Source organism: Ambystoma mexicanum, chromosome 7p (genome assembly GCF_040938575.1).
Source record: "Ambystoma mexicanum isolate Mex_15411 chromosome 7p, UKY_AmexF1_1, whole genome shotgun sequence".
Taxonomy (NCBI): domain Eukaryota; kingdom Metazoa; phylum Chordata; class Amphibia; order Caudata; family Ambystomatidae; genus Ambystoma; species Ambystoma mexicanum.
Genome location: NC_090939.1, coordinates 659,661,694 through 659,678,919, shown reverse-complemented (window position 1 = coordinate 659,678,919; position 17,226 = coordinate 659,661,694). Strand labels below are relative to the sequence as shown.

At 47.0% G+C, this 17,226-nt stretch overlaps 1 protein-coding gene across 1 annotated transcript in view; it reads left to right on the top strand.

Annotated features, from left to right (window-relative positions):
- CREG2 (cellular repressor of E1A stimulated genes 2) overlaps positions 1-17,000 on the top strand; it is a 117,899-nt gene extending 100,899 nt beyond the window's left edge. Inside the window, exon 4 of the mRNA XM_069636720.1 lies at positions 8,198-17,000. Within this exon, the coding sequence (XP_069492821.1) occupies positions 8,198-8,366 (169 nt within the window). The 3' untranslated portion in view covers positions 8,367-17,000. The remainder of the gene's footprint in view (positions 1-8,197) is intronic.
- The last annotated feature ends 226 nt before the right edge of the window (positions 17,001-17,226 follow it).

Below are 17,226 nucleotides of genomic sequence, written 5' to 3'. Positions count from 1 at the left end.
ACTGAGACTGGCCCCTGGTGCAATGGAGCCTCCCAGCTGGGAAAACTAGAGAATCACCACAAGTAGCGACTTGCGCTAAAGCCTCTGGATAAGAGAGGAACTCCCCAAAGGGGAAAGGGACTATGGCGAAAAAATGGAGGCGGCATGGGGAAGGAGCTGCCCTATGAGACAGACATGTCCAGGTTCTCCACCAAGGAGGACATTGGACACATACTGGCAGAGATCATGGCCCTGAGGTGAGATATACAGGCCCCACTAACAGACCTAACGGGCAGAATGACCTCGATGGAAAACAAAGTTGAGAACCTGGAGCACAACCAACTGAACGCCGATATGGTTGAGATGAAATAGGATGCTAGAATGTCAGAAATTGAACTTTGTGAAGAGGAAGTCATGCTCAAGATGGATGATTTGGAGAACAGGGAAAGGCGCAAAAACCTACGGATACTCGGACTAAAGGAACTGAGGAGAGAAACCCAGAGGCTGGTGGCGGAAAAGGTCCAGGCGCTGGTGAATCAGCTGTTCGAGGCAGAAGGTGGTAAGGCTGTGCAGATCGAAAGGGCACACAGAGGGGGGAGGCCTTATGGGAATGGTCCTCGCTCGATAGTGGTCAAATTCTTGCTGTACACCGACAGGACCGAAATCTTGAACAGAGCCAAACAGCTAAGGGAATTTGAATTTGAAGGCTCCAAAGTTGCAGTATACCAAGACCTCTCGAACCTTACCCAGGCCAGGCGCAGAGCCTGTAGACCCCTCATGACATGGCTGCGAGACAAGGGAATTAGATACCGATGGGGATACCCTTTCTCATTGGAATTGGAAGTGGAAAGGGTGGAATACCGCCTAACATCAGCAGAGGAAGCCGAACAGGCCCTGGTCCACCTGATATCAGACATGGGTGCAGAGCCGGTGAGCCCACGGGGCCCGTCCACAAGCGATGGGGGGTCGAGACCCACTCCAGGCCAACAAAGGAGGAGAGGTAAGACAGGGAGGAGAAGTACATGAGGCTCAACGGCCCTTTGCCCCGCAAACAGCCTGCTACACAGGATGACAGACTGGAGCACGAACACAGGCGAACCACGTAAAGGATGGAGTGTAATGGAATGAAACCTGGTGAACACTTGCAAGATAATATGCTCAGCCAGAGGGAGGCAAAACACTCTGCTCCAAAGTGACCGTCCTTCAGAAGGGGGTTGTCTCTATGATCATGAACGAACTTAAGCACCAGTTACTTTCAGTTGAAAAGTTGGTGAGGGGTTGGTTCAAATGCTATGGCTTTTCGGACAGAGACAATACGGGATGAATACATCACTCAAATGACAAGAACGAATACAAGAGAATGGAGCCACACGTTAAGTTGAAGATAGGCACCTGCAATGGGAAGAGGTGGTGCCGCAAAGGGTCTGCTGGTGGGGACACTGAATGTCAAAGGGCTCAACTCCCCAACCAAGAGATCACTAGGTGCCAGAGAATTCCGCAAAGCACACCTGGATGTACTCTTCCTACAGGAGACACACCTTATCCACGGAGAGGAACGGCCACTACGAGGGGCAGGTATTGGGCAAGTGTATTGGGCATCGGGGACTGTCAAAAAAGGGGGAGTAGGCATAGTGATTCACAAACAATGCAGATTACGGGAATGCACGACTGCCCGCCTTCTGGAGGGGAGGCTACTGATACTTAAGGGGATACTGGACGGTGCAAGGATACTCCTTGCAGCACCCTACGCTCCCAATCAGGGACAGGCACAGAGTTCATATCAAGCGCATTCAAGGCAATACAGAAACAGTCAAAAGCAGACCTCGACGTAATACGGGGGGACTTCTGGGCAGATGAAATAAGAGACAGAAAGACCACATGCTCTGCAATATGCAGGGAAGGGAGTGCTAAACCAGGACACCTGGGACGTGCATTGGTGGCCTGTGGTTTAATAGATGTCTGGAGGCAACAGCACCGGGGGAAGAGGGATACACATTACACTCAGTCCCACACAACACATATACCAGGATAGATTACCTCCTCATCAATAGCGACCAAAGGGGGGGAGAATGACTCATAGTGAAATCTAACTGGTAGGTTGGACCAATCACGACATGGTCCTTATGTCACTAGATTTCACAGGGCTTCACAGACCAGATAACAGCTGGTGTGCAATGAAATCCTTTGGAAAGACCCCATATTCTATAAACAACTGGGGGAGGCAATTACGGAATACTTTGAAATAAATTACACTGGGGAAGTAAGTAACAGAATACTCTGGGATGCTGGAAAGTCAACCTGGAGGGGACTACTTATCAGGGAGGGGGCGAGACGCAAAAGGGAAAGGAACATTAGGGAGGAGAAGCTGAGGAGAGAAATAGTGGAAGAGGAGGGGAGGATGCATGTGATGGAGGGGGACACAAGCGAGATTAAAGATCTAATACACTCCGAAAGACCAGAATTGAAAGCATTAGGAATGGGGGAAACTGTGTGGAAGTTGAGGTACCTCAAACAAAAATACTATGAGAAAGGAGTCAAAGCGAGCGCGCTGCTCTCAGCGAGACTCCGAGCACAGAGGGTAGAAAGGTGGGTATCCTCATTAGCGGGCTCAGGGAGGGAACCGGGGGACTCTCCCAGAGAGATAGTAGACGTACCAGTACTATGAGATCCTTTACAAATCTGAAAAGCAAGAGGGGCGATAAGGGAATAACTGGACAAGATAGACATGATAAAGCTTACAAATTTAGAGATGGAACATCTGTAAAGTCCCATAACAATAGAAGAGGTACAGGAAGCAATATCCTGCCTCCCCAACGGTAAAGCCCCAGGGGAAGACGGATACACCATAGGATTTTACAAGAAATTCTCAGGGATCCCGGCCCGGCATATGACACAGATGTACAACCATATTCTAGAAACAGGAGAGGCCCCAGATACCTTTAGCAAAGCACTAATATCAGTGATCCCAAAGGAGGGTAGGGACCCCATGCAATGCGCCTCTTATCGCACCATCTCGCTACTTAACGTGGACGAGACGATTTTCACACGTATATTAGCATCGCGCTTTGAAGAGAAATGACCACTGATAATACACCCAGACCAGATGGGTTTTATAGCAGGAAGGCAGGGCCCCGATGCGTTAAGGAAGACCTTATATCTGTTGGAACATGTGGGAGGTAACCAGGGGGATAACGGGCTCCTAAGACTCGATGCAGAAAAAGTGTTTGACTGGGTGGAGTGGGGGTTTCTATTTGCCGTGCTGAGGAAAATTGGGGTGGGGGAGAGAATGTGCAAGGCTATTTACACCGTCTACTCCAGCTCCAAGGCGAGGTTAGTGCTGAACGTGGTGAAATCTAGGGAATTGAGGCTGAGTAGGGGCACTAGACAGGGCTGTCCCCGCTCCTCTAGTCTTTGCCCTTGTGATGGAGCCCCTGGGTGAGGACATCCGGAAAGATGCACAGATAAGGGGGATGAGGGTAGGAGACATGTCCCACAAACTGAGCATGCATCCAGATGATATTATGGTGTATCTTTCGGAAGTGACAGAGACAGTGCCTAGAGTACTCCGGGTGGTGGAAAGATATGGACGCCTATCGTGTTTCAAGATAAATGTCACCAAATCAATTCTTCTCCCACTGGGTGAGGTAACGGTGATGCAAAGAAGTAGATGGGAAGGTTTGGGGATACAAATAGAGGAGAGTAGCCTGAAATACCTTGGTGAGGATCCCTAGAGACCTGGATGAACTGTACAAGATAACTTCCCCCCTCTACTGCATCGGCTCTTTGTGGACCTAGACAATTGGGGGAAACTAACAATTTTGTGGCTAGGACGCCTGAATGAGCTTAAAATGTCCTCCTCCCATGGCTGCTATAATTGTATCAAGCACTCCTGATAGAACTGCCAGATGCACATTTTGGGGAACTGAAAAGGCAGATGGTAAGATTCTTCTGGGGAGGGAAAAAACACAGGGTAGCCTACAGACTACTGGTATAACCCAATGAGAAAGGGGGAGTAGGGCTCCCCGACATGCGCACATATTACAGAGCGGCTCAGTTCAGAGCCCTGGTCCCCCATCTAAGGGAAGACAGACAGAAGCAGTGGGTGAACATTGAGAATTACCTATTCCGGCCAGTGACACTTGGGGAATGACTCTGGGCACCACAGGAGGCCGTTCCGGACAAAGTAAGGAGACATAGGATCCTGTGCCCACTCTGGTCCCTCTGGAGAGTAAAAAGGGAATTGGCGGGGCTAACAGCCTGGCCCTCACCCCTCAGCCATATCTGAGCACCCCCCAATAGAGACAGTATCCCCGGACACAAGAGATTCCAGGACTGGTGGGGTAGAAATGGTGGGGCAAGTCCTGGAAAAAAATGTGTTTATAGAGCTAAATGAGCTTGAAGACAAGTTGTGAAGGGGGAAGATCTCTGTATTTAAATATCTACAACTCAAGGGGGTACAGATGTCTGAATATTGGAAGGACGACCTACAAAGGGAATTGTCACGCACAGAAAAGGTGCTGGATGCTGGGAAAGGGACTAGAGAGCTTATCTCGGGACTATATCAGGCCCCACTGGAAGCACAAGGAGGAGACATAGAGGCATATAGGAGAAAATGGGAGAGGGACATCGAGATAAGAATCGAAGATACCCAATGGCAAAGACTTTGCGAGAGCGCCCACCGCACCTCAGTAGCCTGCCAATATAAACTTCATGGGTTGAAACCTTTGTACAGATGGCAATGGGACCCGGTGAGACTATCATTGATGTACCAGGGGGTCGACAGCCAGTGTTGGAGGCAATGCGGATTGAGAGCAGACTACTGGCATATGTGGTGGGCCTGTGATAAGGTGAAGAGTTATTGGAAAGAGATCCTGGGCTGGATGAGGGACCTCCATGGGGTGGATGGGCGACTGGACCCACTCCTGGTGTTATTTCGGATAGAGGTGGTAGAAGGGGACTGGGTAAAGCTTCCACTTATGCCTCACCTTTTGTTACTAGCTGTAAAGACTGGAGGGGGGGTCTGCACTTCTGCTCTCTATATGGTAGAGGAGAGGCACAGAGGACCCCTGCCAAGATTCTCTATTATTGGTAGTTGTGGTCGAGCAATCAAGGCCTAGCTTCTCAGGAGGTGATGCGAGCTGGTTCTTAAGTACAGTGTAGTCCCCAAGCACCCACAAAAGAATGTCCACACACTGTATCGGTTAAAACACAGTCTTTATATAATTAATATTCAAGGTCACGATAACTCACTTTGTACTCAGAAATCAATAATGGTAAATATATACAGTTCTAAAGTGGTACCACTAATGTTATCAGATCTCATCAAAATGTATACGGTCAGAATGACATAAAGATCAAAATAAAGAGGAAACCAGCAGTAGAGAGAGGAAGGAAAGCAAGATGGTTGAACAATTGGCAGAATACTGGCCCCGATACCGAGACACAGTTCTGTGTGGAGATCCCCCCACCTGGGTAACCTGTAGAAGAAACATACAAGCCCAGTCCATATATTGATCACACTAGACTTTCCAATAGTTCTGCAACCCCAAACTACCTGGTGTTGTAGCGTTCCTCGTCAGGGAATCGACAGCCCTTCTTGAGTGTCCTTCCTTTCAGGCAGGAGTCACGGGTCGTCGAACATCCAACGGAGAACAGGTCGAGCTACAACGGTGAAGTGGCCGCGTCGTTCCTAGCGGTGCTCATTGACGGGGAAGCGTAAACGTCCTGCCAGGAAGAGGCTGCGGGGCACCTCAGTGTTGATAGTTCTGGACCGCAAAGAGTTGAAGAACTGTGGTCTTTGGGTGGCGGGAAACCCACCGGTGGATGCTCCTCGGCGCGTCGAAGGTCAGGCCTTCTCCAGCAGGATACAGCAGCGACGATGTCGGATGAGAGCGTCCTTGGATCAATGAAGTTCTTAGGCAACGGGAGCACGGCGGCTCCAGTCGGCGACGGCGGTCGTCGACAGTGGCAGACAAGAGTCCGGGCCCTTCTCCTTGGAGTTCCGCAGCAATCCCTGTATCAGGTCGGCAGCCTGTCGAAGGTCTGTCTACCAGGGAACTCAGGCAAAGATCCGCTGTGCACGATGGTCCCTCGTAGCTCGGGATGAGGGCGCCTTACCAGGTCCTCTCTGGGTCAGTTCTTGAAGCACAGCAGCTTTCAGATTGCGAAGGAGAGCAACAGCAATTCTTCTCTTCCAGCAGGGTTTCAAGATCAAGCTTCAGTTACTTCAGTTACTCGTCGTAGTGGACTGCATCTTCTGAACACGATTCCTAGCAGTGAGAGGTCCCCAGATATACTGTTGATCTTTCATTCATTCCGCTGGGTCACATTCAAGAATCCAATCACGACTACGGTCATTCATACAGGCAGGCAGCCAATCAGGCACACGGGGCATTCAGGCCATTCACTTCTCTCCAGACACTCACAACAAGTTATGTGTATTGGAACAAGTACCGAGCCATTCAACACTCCAAGCTGCATTCATACCGGTTTCGAGCAGGGCTGTCTCATCCATTGTGTCAACCACCAGATACTAGACAGCCACAACATAGAATGTATATTCGTCACACACTCCATTCACCCAGGTCCCACCCACAGGCGTACCCACAACATACGGTCGTTGAGAAGGCTCCAGCCAGTCTGGTCGGCACTTCCCCACACTACCATATATGGAACTTCCACCCAACAGCCAGTCAGGGGGAAGGGACCGAGGCAGGGCTTCCCGGGACAGAGGCAAGAGGCCATGGGGGCCATTTTGTGTCTATCCGTAATCTACCAATTCCAATGACAGGGCCTGGGCATCCCAAAATGGAGGACGCTCAGGGCACCAGTCATTTCAGCACAGAGCTGCCACCATCCCGTGCCCTGCTCTGTGGGTTACCCACATGTGCCCAAAAACATACACTTGGGGCGCAGGGTTGCACCCCTACCCATGGGTGCCATAAGGGTATCCCATGGGTCTGTTCACCAAACCAAAAGAGAGAGAGCTGCACCGCCAGGAGTCCCACATGAACTCCTGCGTGGAAAACACGACAGAACACACGATAAAAAGCAGTAAAGGACAAGGATACGGAGGCCCTGTCTCTCCGATGTATTTCCAGCATCATACTAGCGGCTAGAGCATGTATAGCAGGATGCTGAAAAGGGATGGAACTCCCCAGTGAAAGGCAATGGGCCACTAAGGCCTTCGACATATACAGAATGGAACAGCTCACCAGGCAGTTACACGGCCAAACCCCCACAAGGGAAATGGGCCCCCTTCCTGGAAAGATACGACCCGGAAAGGCCCCAGACGAGCGTCTCCCAATAAACCTGGTGGACTTTGATGGCATAATTAATAGTGCGGGACAGTGCACATATGTGAAGAACGGGGGGAGCAACACTAGTGGGAAGAGAGGGGGAAACTGACAAATACTAGGAGTCGGTAGACCCCTCGACGGACCCTGGAGCGGGAAGATGAGAAACGCCAGAAACTGTTAAGAGTGGACTCCAAATGAAAGAAAAAGGGAGATGGGAAAGGGGCCAGCCGACGACAGGCCCCAGCAAAATTAAAGGACTGTCCCGTCTGGAGAGCATATTGTTGGAAAGGGGGGAGGGAGGAAAGAGGTTTGAATTGGGGGTGGGGGTGGTTGGGATGATTATGTTATTCAAAACAAAGTTTAACTCTCACATGATATCAAGCTCAAGCAGTAAAAGTTCAATTGCAAATCGATGTATGCTATCCATGTTGATTCACCAATAAAAAGTATTTGAAAAAAAAAGTGAATAAACAAAAATGTAAACACTGTATTGCTTGTTATACGCTCGACTCCTCCTGCTAATCCAAAACTGTAACTGTAAACATTTGAAATGTACTTTGTTGGAACTTCCCCCACCTGCATCCAACAAGCTACCAATTTCCCTGACCACTTGTCATAGAAGGGAACATCCAGTACCACACAAACAATAAACACAAGCTCTTCCTTCGCCCAACATAAATATTATTAACTGTCATTTTCTTCAGTCTACATTTTTTAGTCTAATATTTTCCCCTGCAGATAGTCACAGAAATGATCACAGGATACCAGATACGCTATTCTCTGATTTCACTGCACACTCTTGTAGAAGTATATATTTAGCAAATTATTATGTTATTTTATTACAATAAAGCAGAGCAGGTGGTTTTGAAAAACATATTGAAAGCCTCTTTTTTCCTTGTCTCCCTGTTCACTTCTCTCAGGCATCCAGGAATAAGAAAATGGCCCCGCAACTACGAATGGCTGTTCATGAAAATGAACATTAAACATGTCTGTCTGCAGAACTGGTATGGTGCCGTGTCCACCATTGAAACAGACCAGTACTTCAGGGTTGTGCCAAGTAGCGCCTGGATGGGTTCTCCAATAAAATGAGGCTCTGTAGCGTTATTGGTTGTACAGAAAAAACAGTGTTACGATCACAAGACCCTTGCCAGTTATTTGGTGACTTTCAGCTAATGGTACCATGTTTTTCTCACTACAAGAACAAAGATGGAGGACTTGGAAGTCCTGAACTAAAACTGTGATTTGATTCACAGCCTAAGAAATTCAATGTTTCAGCAGCCACTCCTGTCTTCTGGTACCATGTCCTGATGAGCATTTCGGTTTACATTTATTGGTTTAATCAATATCCTTGTGTGGTCAGGTATTAAAGCATCTCGCCATGCTTCCAGCATGAGATGGACTTGGTAAATCTTCGCTCATACGGAACGCCTAGACATATCAGCGAGGTGTGTCCTCAGCCACACCACAAAAGTGTTCTTGGTGCATGCATGCTCTTGCCTAGAATATTTCACAAGTGTTTTACCCTGCCAGTTCAGCAGGTGAGTCATGTGCTACATGTGTTTTTTGTATATTGTTCAGGTATCTTGAAGCAATTTTGACTTTACCTTTGGAAACATGTGGAGACAGGAAAGAGAATGGCTATGAAAGGGGCAGCCTTATTTGGCTCCAAGGAAAAGTCGTCGTTACTCAAGACCTCGAGTGAAAAATGTTAACAAATTAGCCCGTAGAAATAGCTCAACCTTCATACAGCCATGGTGGCGGTGCTGTGATGATTGTTTGTGTGCTGGCTTCGACTTTGTCACAGGACCGTCCCCTCACCTGACATTCAGATATACACCATAACTTCTGGACAGGAAGAGCCTCAGCACCATGGGGCAAGTAAATGGGAGCGGTGTGCCGTACAAATCCCACATACATACTTCAATGAACACACACACACACAGTTCAATTTCCAGCTGTAGTCGTATAGGCCCTTCATGCTGATGGAATTACTATTTGACCAGTTACAATTATTTTTGTTATATATTATTCTATTTTATTTTGGGGATTTTTATGGCGTCATCTGCGTTTGTGGGGCCTCAAAGGTAAGGGGGCGGAACAGGGCATCACAGCAGAGTGGATAAAGAGACCAGGGGGAAAGTAAGTGCAAGGAGCCCAGATCTTTCAAAGTGGGAGGGCACAGGAGGCACTATGAGGCGGGGGACCCATGCAGCTGGGGGAGAGATAATATAAGGCAACAAAAGAGAGCAGCAAACAGGCTAGGAGATAATTCCAGAGGATCTTTTAGCTTTTCATCTTCTGAACTTTACAGCACTCCCTACAATCCTCACCCGGGACTGACACGATGAACCTTCAGCCCCACGGAGCAGAATTCATGGATCTGGTAGTGACACATTGGTTCTTCCGTGTTTGGACTATGTTTTCCAGCAGTACAAACGCAATAGGAATGATATTGGTTAAATAGAAAACAGCACCTGAAACCAGTAGATACCATTTACCATTTAGACACCAAAAGAAATTAGGGTGCAACTGGAAATGTCTGCAGGCGTGTTCACATGTGTAACTGGTCAAACAGTATTTCCCCCAGCGAAGTACTGGCTGGGTGCTTATCTTGACTGAATATTAAGAAGAAGGAGTAGGTTGTAAGATGCCAAGTAATCGGGTTGGTATTTTGGAGGTATTTTGTACAGCGGAGAAGCCTATCTGGTTGCCCCCTTAATCAGTATTGAATTGCAGTCGTTATTCCAGGGGAAAGTAACTTTGCTCACGTCAGCTTAATTTTTCGGCTCTTGTTTTTAAGGCTGTTGAAAAATGCAATTGTATTTTAAGCATGCGCACATTAACTCTGAAGGGGCCATTTGTTTCATTGTGTTGTGAAAGAGGGTGGCTTCCCACATTGTAACTTCTTTCTAATTTTACATTTTCCTTCCAAGCTGTGAAGCCCTTAGCTGTGGGTAGCTTTTAGGCCCCCCTGGTGAATGGGGTAATATGCAAGGTGGGTGGGTACCTGGTACACTCCAATTATAAATGAGTCTGTGCAGTGTCTGCTTTGGCTTCAATGGGCAGGTTCGACGGCTATGAAGGCAGATTGCTTTTAATGAACATTGCTGATGCCCTAGAAGAAAGTGGGTGCACATTACAGAGTATCCCCAGGGGGATTGACCCCTTGGGTAGTGTGCCGGACTCACAACCATCAAGCAAGCCTAAGAACCCCCAACATTGGGGCAGTACCTCTACAGCTTGGGGATGCTGGTTGCCAGGGGTAACGGGCACGAAGAGGCAGCCCGGCAGTGTGTGAAATGTACTCATTACCCTTTGCAAGGCGGTGCACAATTCCTATCACCACCTGGGGAAGGTTGCAGAGTGGACCCGGGCAAGGGGTGTAAGATTAATGTTTAGGGCCTAGTAATGGTCTGCTGATGTTTGTTGGTTTTGTGGTTTATTCCATCAATTATGTGGCCATACACGTCTACCTGGATGTGCTGTCTATTTATTTGCAAGCATGCAATTCAATTACATGAAACAAACAATGGGTGAATAGACGAGTGTCGTGTATTGTTATATAAATAAACAATACCATACCTACAATACCATGTTTATCCGGATGGCTCAGGATGCCGGAGGCAGGTCCTTGAAAGGGTCAGAGTTAAAACTGGGCCTAGGCTCGACCGCAGTTAAACCTGGCTAAACTGGTCACAGCCGGTTTTGCCCAATGCTTGAAAGGAAGGAACAAGCTATGAACATAGGGGGGGAACGGGCAGCACCAAATTCAAAACAAAATTAGCCCAGGGCCAAATAACAAGCGAACCTCTCAAAAGACCTTGGAGCCAACTAACTCAGACTATCAGGAGGGGGACCGCTTGAATGGTCCACTTGCCATAAGAACAAACCATCCATGCCCTAAAATCATCTACCAAGCAAACGAACTATTTTTTGTCATAGGGCCAGAGAAATCAGAGTAAACGGTTTTACAACAACCAAGCAGTACAAAGGAGGGCCGACAGTGTATCTTTACAAAAGAAGGAGGCAATACGCCCCCTTCACCTCCGAAAATGTGGGCTGAAGGGGGCAACAGCAACACGAAGAGACAGGCCTGCAACTTCTGAACTTTGCAGAACATATTACAACTCACACCCGGGGCAACACCACAAAGACTCAACACAGTAGTGTAGAATTCTTAGCACCCCAAGAAGTTTGGGGAATGAATGCGGAGTAAACGGCTATAAAAATAAAGTTTGAGGCCCCGAAGGCCCTGATATTCGTCTGCTGGCCGATTGTGTTAGTTGAACATATTGTAGCCTGGCAGGATAAAGGCAGTGATGAGCAGGAGCATGGGAAAATACTTGGTCTAGGCCAACCCGCCCTTCACTTGCCCTTTCCACTGTGTCTGGTGCAACTTGTAGAGTAAAACAGAAAATGGCTACAGAGATCCCGAGGGACTTACCCTTGGTTGGATGTGGACGTGCTCTTAGATGCGACTAAGGGTGTAAGATGAAATGTCTCCACCAACAGGAGCTCTCTGAAGCTGAAAGGCACAGTGTTAGCAAATAGCACTTTTATGAAGCATGCATTTAACCCCTGCAGGGGTATCTCAGTAGCTTTTAGCGCAGTATTATTATTATCACAAAGAGGGACTGTAAGAAAGAGTGGTCGCCATAAAACCAATAGAAACTGTGGTCCCAAACACTCTTTTCTTCTGTCGGCCATTAAAAAGGCATTCAAGAAGAAATTCGAACTCCGATCTAAGGTGGCACCCTTTTCCAAGTCGACTGGTCAAACCTCTACACTACAGTACCAATGCCATGTTCAGGAAACGTGTACATAAGCTTAAGCACAGCACAGCATGTCACCATACCTCATCATGGGCTCTGCGCCATCTTGGTTGGGCCATTCAGTGCCTACTTTGGAAGACAGCGAATAATGCAACATGGTGGTTATGGGCAAATTCTATTCTATTCTTATGTTTTTTTATATAACGCCAACTAACCCACAGGCCTCAGAGCGCTCAGACAGAACAAAACAATATAAAACAGGTAAAGGATAAGGCATCAGAGGTCCAAGTTGGCTGTGGTGAACAGGCATGAATGGACTATATGCCACCTCCATCAAATAGGAGAGTTTTAAGAGCTTTCCTAAATTGAGCCAGTGATGGCAGCTGTCTGATGGACACAGGGAGAATATTCCAAATTCTCGGCCCCCAGGCGTCAAAGCTCTGTTCACCAAAAGTCTTCAACTTGAAGCAAGGTTGTAAAATGAGATCCTTATTGTTAGATCGTAAATGTTTTTGTGTGGGCTTTGTGTGTTTTATCCAGCACCACTCTGTGGAGAGAGTGGAGAAGTGTAGTGAGCTTGCCATTAGGCCCAACTGTGATTAGCAATACATACATGAATAAATGTGCTGTAGGCTGCTTGCTGAAAAAACTGTCTTGTATCGCTGCAAAGGATGCATTAAGTGTTGGCCGATATTAGAAATACTGTTGACAAGTACTGAACAAGCACCAAAATGCGATATGGTGTGAGCTTAAAGGCTAGGACTGGCTGATTATTGCCCACCTGACATGGGACAACTCAGGACATTATCATCAAACTGTCCAATGGGTTCTTCTTCTTTGAAGGCTGGCACACACACCAGAGCAGCCTGTCAGATAGTCACCTGCTTAAAGTAATTGTTTGACTAAGGCATATATCCTGCAGTTATGTCTAATGTGCATGTTTGCAGTTTCATGTCTTCAGACCCAGAGTACCTCTTTCATCCACCAGTCTGCATATTCCGTGTCATCCTTTAGAGGATTAGTCATTCATGTTTTTATTAGTTGTATACATTTTTAGTTTACTTAAAGTCTCCCATTATTTATAGAACCTTGGTTGGACATTCATTTCTTTTGGTACTGTTGTTTAGATTCTTCCTTGCTAACTCTCACCCTTCATGAAGACTACAATCTGCCCATGCCCCAAGCTAACTTAAATAGGCAAGTGAGGTGTACCATTCATACTGTGCCTGTTTCACCTTTATAACTGGGATCACTTCTGGCTTAATCGTAGTGTGGTGGCTGAGTGGGAGTTTTATCCACTACCCATCCTTGTACTCCTGGGGGGCAGTAGTCGCTTGTCCCAACTTGTAGTAGAGTTTCCATATTTGGGTACAGGTAATGCACCTTGTTAGCACAGTCTCACTCTTTAGGAGCAAATGCCACACTTCGCCATGTGGTCTCACTCAATGTGTTTAAGTCTTATTCCTGGGAATCCATCTCAATTGCTGTGAGTAAGCCTCCCACCGGGGACCACAGTTTCACGCATTAGGTTTGATTTTCACATCTCGGAGAACGTTCTCACCCTTTGTGTGTGCATCTCACACTCAGTCTCACTCATTTGGTGAGACTGTGACATGTGAAAGCCCAGCAACACTGTTGGTCACGAGCACTATAATCCTATAAATGCGTAGCAGCCCTGCTGAGAATTGTTCCACTGCTCCTATGAAAGTGTAACAATCTTGCTAAGACGTACTGAGAATAACTGCCCCACCAACTATATTGCAGTCCTGCAATTATGGTAGCCATTTTTGAGCAGAGCAGTACAAGAGCGCTGCTGATAGGCACTGGTGCTGTCGAATTAAAATAAAGTAATGCTGCTGAGAAATGCTGCCATTGTCCCGATAAGGATGTACAGGCCTACTGAGAAGTGCAGGTACTGTACAGCAGCCTTGTGATAGGGGTGCACGGTGCTCCGGCATCATGCATGTGAAATACTGTGACAATGATGACATATTTTATGGGCACATCTTCATGAAAGTGAAATGCAATGACAATTAATTATGACATATATTGAGGGTACAGATTCATGAAGGGGAAATGCAGCGGCAATGCTGGCATATTTTGTGGGTGCAGTTTCAAGAAAATTAAATACATTGACAATACTAACATGTATTGGTAGCGCAGCATCTTGAAAGTATTTCCTCTGGCAATGCTTGAATTCATTGAGTGCACAACATCATGAAAGTGATTTTTGCTGGAAACGCTGGCCTACACTGAAGGTGCAGCATCATGAAAGTGATTTACAGTAGTGATCCGTGGATATGTATTGCTGCACCTTCATCAAAGTGATTCTTAGTGAGAATAATTACATATTTTGTTGGTGCAGCTGCATGAAAGGGATTAACTGATTTACAAGTACAATGCTGGGATATATTGTGAGTGCAGCATCATAAAAGTGATTTCCCATGGCAATGTTGGCATATATTTCAGCACACCATCATCAAAACTTTGTAAAATGATCCACTGTAATGTTGGTGATATCAGATTTCTGCACCTGTTACCCTAGACAACCGACTGTAAATGGTTTGGCTTTAAATGCCATTTTTCTTAGAAATCGGACTGTAAAATGCACCATTTCAACCCATTATTTTAAAAAATGTTCTGAAGGGGGATCTTGCTAAACCCACTACATTATTCTGGGCTCTGTGACGAATCGAGGGATTTCATCCCTTCTTCCGAAGGGGGAGTTCCCTCCTCCTGTGAGGCTAGAGAGGCGAGCCTGCTGCGCAATACCCTCCCTAGGGGTAGAGACAAGTGGGGCCTCATCGGGAGAGACTCCTCCTATGGGAACAAGGACTCCCATTCCTCTGAGGGTCTCCCAAATTCTTTTATCACCTACTTGGGAATATCATACAACTTTAAAATCCTACAAAATAAAAACTGGGAGGATGGAGATGCTTCTATTTGTTATTGTCAGCCAGAAAATTAAGATATCTCTTTAAGGGGATTCCCATTTAAATTGACGAAGAAGTTGACCTGAAGAGAGACGCTGCAGCAATCGCAGGCTGAGAGAGACATACGTCAGCCACGGAAGCCCCAGGCCAATGCAGCACCTGAGAGGGGAGCACACTCTGCAGAGGGAGAAGCCCATGAGTTTAAAAACTGCAGGGAAGACGAGAGCATGGCACAGGAAGCCGAGCGTCCAGCAAGCACGAAGAAGAGAGAAGGCAACAGTGGCAGCATGACCACAGAGATCCCACGGCGGACGGGAGTCCCTGGACCTACACCAAGGCCACTGGGCTGCCTCGACCACCTAGCATCTGCATACTTGTGGAGCTGTCAATCCGTAGCAACAGAGAATATGGAGCTCGGGACACTGGAGGGAAGGAAGAGAGAGAGGAACCAACGGAAATAGAGTACCCCAAACTTATGAAGGTCCCGGGGACTTTACCACAAGTAAGCACAGGCAAAGGGGACAAAGGGAGGCCTAAGAGTAATCGTTATGGGACTTCATACTCGTCCCAGTGATATACACGAGACAGTAAGAACATGGAATGAGGGTGACAAGAGAAGCCTAGATGCAAAAACCCATGAAAGAACTGCTGAATACCTTTAAAGTCATTGTTATAGGACTATTCCTACTCGTCCCAGTGATACGTACGAGGGAATAGGAAAATGGAATGATAACAAGAGAAGCCTTAATATTATAAACCTGGAAAGAGACATTGGCCCTCATAACTATACTGGCGCTAAACCATGGCACTATTAGCACCATGGTTGGTGCCGGTATCGTAACGAGTCTGCCAATGTTCAATGGGGAATTACCACCCCATTCCAAGGTTGGCGGGGCGGTAATTCCCCATTGAACATTGGCCCTTCCCCATTCCCATTTTTGCCCCATAGGGCTCAATGGGACTGGGGAAGGCGCTAAGTACGGTGCCGCAAATTACGGTACCGTACTTAGCACCAAGGTCCCTTTCCGGGTCCCTACTTTAACGGCTGGTCTAGACCAGCCGTTCAGGTCGGGTCCCGCAAAGGGACCTTGTAGTAAGGCGCTAATGGGTTAACGGCGCCGCAGCCTTTTTTACGGCGCTGTTAACCCATTAGCGCCAGGGTCTTAATGAGGCCCATTGAAGTTAAGAGACAAACACCAGAGGAGAAAAGCGGAGTGTTGGATGAGAGAAAAGCGTATGCAATAGGAACTTTAGGGCATCCTAAGAGTGAGAGATCCCTGCCTGAGGAAAAGGTCACGCTGGAGTATCTGTGCAACGACAAAAGCTAAAGAAAGAGAATATTGTGTCCTAAGGAAAAGAGAAGAGGATATAAAACGAGCTATGTAAAGAGACTGTGATTCACTACCCTGGGAAAGGGGGAATGTAACCCTAGATGAGCCAAGCAGTGGTTCAAGGTTCAAGGAAGCCAACCCCTGAGAAGGGAACGGAATGTAATAAAGTCTTGAAAATGACCAACAAGCACCTTAGTTTAATAGAAAGGAAACACCCCATAGAGATTGGGACAGCTAGGTGTTACATTTATTTTTTAATAAATACATAATTGAAATGTCCTCAAAGAGTCAATGTCCTCCTTCTGACCTGCCACAGCTCCCTCACTACGCCTGGTCACTCACCCTAATTTGGAGCTATGGATTGGCCCCTCCACTAAGAATATTCATCAGCCATGACTGAGAATCATTTAAAATGCTGGTGCCCCCCCCTCCGGAGACACCCAGGCCCCAGCACCAAAAGCTACCTCCACCTCTGATCGGCCATGTTCCTGCTGTGCCATTAAATGTAGTCAAGCTGTGCTGGTAAGTACACTTTAAACCCATGTAAGAGGCATAGACTGCACTGTAGAGACTACCAACAAGTGCCAGTATTACCTTCACACACACCATCTTACAAACTGTACAGTCAATGCATCTGGAAAAGTAACAAACTAAAGCATGTTCTCTGTTAATAAATCAGACCTAGTGCTTTTGTGTCAATGACTGATAATTTAATAGATCTAATAGTTGTTCTTTCAGGTCAAATGTTAAGTGAGACAAGCTCTATCTCCTCATTGGACCCAAAGACAAGTGCTAAACATTGTATGAATTGTATGTGTTACCTATCTCTCTGGTTTAGTAAAACGATTATCACCTGGATTGGAACGTTGGAATCCTGACGGCCAATTAGGATACAGGCCTTCTGGCCAATAAT